General features: G+C 59.9%; 1 protein-coding gene across 1 annotated transcript; it reads right to left on the bottom strand.

Moving 5' to 3' along the window:
- Positions 1-533: 533 nt before the first annotated feature.
- On the bottom strand, positions 534-3,475 carry LOC9270049 (protein DETOXIFICATION 48). Its single transcript, XM_015773121.3, has 2 exons — positions 2,989-3,475; positions 534-2,656 (listed from the first exon to the last, which is right to left on the bottom strand). The coding sequence occupies exons 1-2, from the start codon at positions 3,127-3,129 to the stop codon at positions 863-865; spliced, it is 1,935 nt and encodes a 644-aa protein (XP_015628607.1). The 5' UTR covers positions 3,130-3,475; the 3' UTR covers positions 534-862.

Here is a 3,475-nt window from a genome sequence, read left to right on the forward strand (position 1 = left end):
TGTGATCCTTTTACCCTCGAGAGAGCACTTCTTGTGTGGTGAGCAATGGCAAATTAATATTTGTGGCAAGAGCCTTTTGATCAAAAGGTTTATCTCAATATAGAAGACATGAGAAACTGAGTCACACGCACCATCTTTCCTTTGCACGAGGAGCCAGAAATAAATAAAAAGGTGCATATGCAGTAGTAATATTTAAAAATCGCAAAACACCAAGGGTGCCTTTTTTTCGCCCAAGTGCTTGTAGATATCAAATGGTTGCGACTTTATCAAAAGGAAGAAAGGTAGCTAGCTAGGTAGCTGTGCTAGCCATCTCGGAGAAAACTTAAAGGAGGGCCAATGCGAGTTTTTTCTCTTAGCGATGTTGGAACAGTTGGGAAATGGCCGAAATGGGGCACCACCATTGGTTGTCACGTATGTAACCACTAGGGGAACAGCGATATATACAGGTCCCAAAGCCACACACACCCCCACTCTCAACACAACAAACAGTACTGCCACATCATGCCAAACAGCAACATGCATGCACTTGTCAATTCTTAATTAATCACCATCAATTGATTTAATTATAATTTACACCCAAACTAATTAGTATTTGTACATAGAAGTATAATTAATTAAGAAAAATAAGGGAAGAATATATATGTTTTTTTCTCCCTCTTTTTTTTTCCTGAATACTCTCATTAATTAGCTGCTCAGCTTGGTTATACAGACAAAACTAAACCTCACCCCCAAATCAAGATGGAGAGAAAGATGAAATGGAGACCGGCCGATCAGTGTCAAACATAGCCTACGTACGTACGATCAAAACCTCTCCAGAATTAATCGATGGATGGATCGACCACGCTGGTTGATTAGCAGCTAGCTAGACGTGGCCACCTCCACCGCCGTCGCCGTCGTTCTCCTCCCCGGCCTCCTCGTCGTCCCCCACACTGATCAGCGGGGCCCTCTCCGACGACGCCGAGCCCCTCCTCTGCCCCGCATTTCCCTCCGCCGTACCGGCACCACCGTTGCTGCACTGCTGCTTGTCCCCAGCCTTCGTGTCGACGCCTAACGCGTCGCCGCAGCCGCAGCAGCCGCCACTCGTGGCCACCATGAGCCCTTCCTCCAGCTTCTCCAGGTCGTCGCTGCCGTCGTTGTGGCCGCTCTCGCTGATGGGCACGTAACCGCGGTTGTCGCTGCTGCCGCCGCCACCGGCATTGATGTTATTGGCGGCGGGAGACGTTGTCGTTTTGGTGTTAGCCTTTGCGTTGGCGGTGTTGGTGTTGCTGTTGTTGCACTCGTGCTGGTGGTTGGTGCCGCTGCCTGTAGTGGACGCCTTGGTCAGCTCCTTGGCACGCGCCACCTCGACGTCCCAGTCGGTGGCGGCCACGGCGCGCGCCATCCACACCGCGCAGGCAGCCTGCGCGGCAAGGAGGCCCAGCCACAGCCCGGCGAAGCCTAGGCGGGCGCCGAATGCCAGCGCCACGCCGACCGGCATGCCGACCAGGTAGAAGGAGGCGAGGTTGATGCGCGCGCCGCTGGCCGGGCGGGCGCTGCCGCGGAGGACGCCGCACCCGGCCGTCTGCGGGCAGTTGCCGAGCTCGCAGAGCCCCGCGATGGGGAGCGCCACGGCCGTGAGGCGGAGGATCTCGCCGTCCGACGTGAACATGCGGCCCCAGTGGCTGCGGACCGACACCATGAAGGTGGCGGCCGCCGCGCCGACGACGAGGCCGATGGAGAGGGCGGCGCCGGCCGCGCGGCGCGCCCCCGCGGGCCTGCCCGCGCCGAGCTGGTGGCTGACGCGCGTGGACGCGCCCTGGCCGAGGGAGGACGGGAACACGTAGACGAGCGACGTGGCCTGGATGAGGATGCCCATGGACGCCACGGTGGCGCGCGGGTTGGCCAGGAGGCCCGACAGCACGATCATGAGCTCGTACCACCACCACTCGAGGCACACCGCGGTGGCGGTCGGCACGGCGAGGCGGAGCAGCGCCGGCCACCCGCGGAGGCAGTCGGAGGTGGGCCCCACCCACGAGTCCCTGTGGGCCCCGGAGATGGCGAGGAAGCAGAGGAGCGCGAGGAGCAGGTTAAGGTCGGTGAGCGCGACGGCGAGCGCGACGCCGGCGACGCCCATGCGGAGGCGCACGACGAGGAGGTAGTTGATGGGCCCGTGCAGCAGCACGGAGAAGAGCGAGCAGGCGGTGATGGGCAGCGTCAGGTTCTGCGACCGGAGGTAGACGCGGAGCGGGTGCAGCACGGCGAGCACCGCCAGGTCGGCCGACGCGTACGCCGCGAACGTCTGCGCCGCGTCCGCCACGCCCTCGTCCTGGCCGAGCTGCTTCAGTATGTACCCCGTGGACGTCACCCACAGGAGGGAGATGGGCAGCGCGACGGCGAGCAGCAGCAGCACGGTGCGGTGGAGCGCCAGCGCCAGCAGCTTCCCGCGGCGCGCGCCGAACGCCTGGCCGCAGATGGGCTCCATCCCGAGCGCCAGCCCGGAGAGCACCGAGTAGCCGGTGATGTTGGCGAAGCCGAGCGCCAGCGACCCTCCGGCGAGGGCCAGCTCGCCGAGCCGGCCAAGGAACAGCATCGAGATGAGCGCCCGCGAGTACATGACGAGCCCCGTCACCGCCATCGGCACCGACACCCGCCCGATCGCCTGCGCCTCGCCGGCCACCTGGGAGACACGCACTCACGCATGTTAGAAACCAACAAGCAAAGCAACGTCGTCGTCGTCTCGATCAGCTGTTCGTGTGCATGGACGTATTGATCAGCTCTGCCATTTCCCAACAGCTGGAGCTTTCCTTTTCTTTCTCGTTACTGTTACTGCCAGTGATGCCTAGCTACTAGTAAATAAGCATTAAACAACCAGCCAGCCAGCCAGCTATGTCGCTATGCGTGCTTCTTGCATTAGCTCTTTGATATAATGGCCTACATGTTCTGTTCACGCCATCAAAATTACCAAGCCGCGGGTAAGTATTACTACAGCATATGTACCGCGTGTTTTACCTTGGAGAGCAGCAGCGCATGGCCGTCGTCGGCGTCATCGTCCACGAGGCGGAGGAGGTGGGAGGAGTGCTTGAACGAGGTGAGCGGCGGCGGCGGCGGCGCAGGCGCCGACGGCGAGGAGCTGGTGCCGGAGTTGCACATGGTGACGACGACGACGGCTGTCAACTCTCGGGGAGTACACAAAAAGCGCGCGCTGTTTGGAGGAGAAGAAACAAAGCTTGAAGGAAGCAGCTCGCTCGCTGTCCTCTGGAGATTGGTCGCCGGGCTGTGCGAGAGAGCGCTACAAGTACATTTGACTGGCTATCTCCCGCTGGCTCTAGCGCTCTGGGCTCTGGCTCAGCTGTGTTGGTTGGTGCTCGTGTTTCTCTTTGGCCTTTTGGTCTCCTTCCAGAGAGGTGAGCACTGAGCACAGAGAAAGAGAGAGAGTGTGTGTGTGTGATCAGGTTCAGGTCAGGTCGCAGTGGTGTGTGTAGTGTAGTGGTGTTGG

The sequence above is a fragment of the Oryza sativa genome, chromosome 3, assembly GCF_034140825.1.
Source record: "Oryza sativa Japonica Group chromosome 3, ASM3414082v1".
NCBI lineage: Eukaryota > Viridiplantae > Streptophyta > Magnoliopsida > Poales > Poaceae > Oryza > Oryza sativa.

Bases quoted from the DNA above. Each gene is read 5' to 3' on its own strand.
- LOC9270049 (XM_015773121.3), bottom strand. From the start codon at position 3,129: ATGTGCAACTCCGGCACCAGCTCCTCGCCGTCGGCGCCTGCGCCGCCG. The intron at 2,657-2,988 runs GTAAAACACGCG...CGTGTCTCCCAG, and splicing joins ATGCGCTGCTGCTCTCCAAG to GTGGCCGGCGAGGCGCAGGC.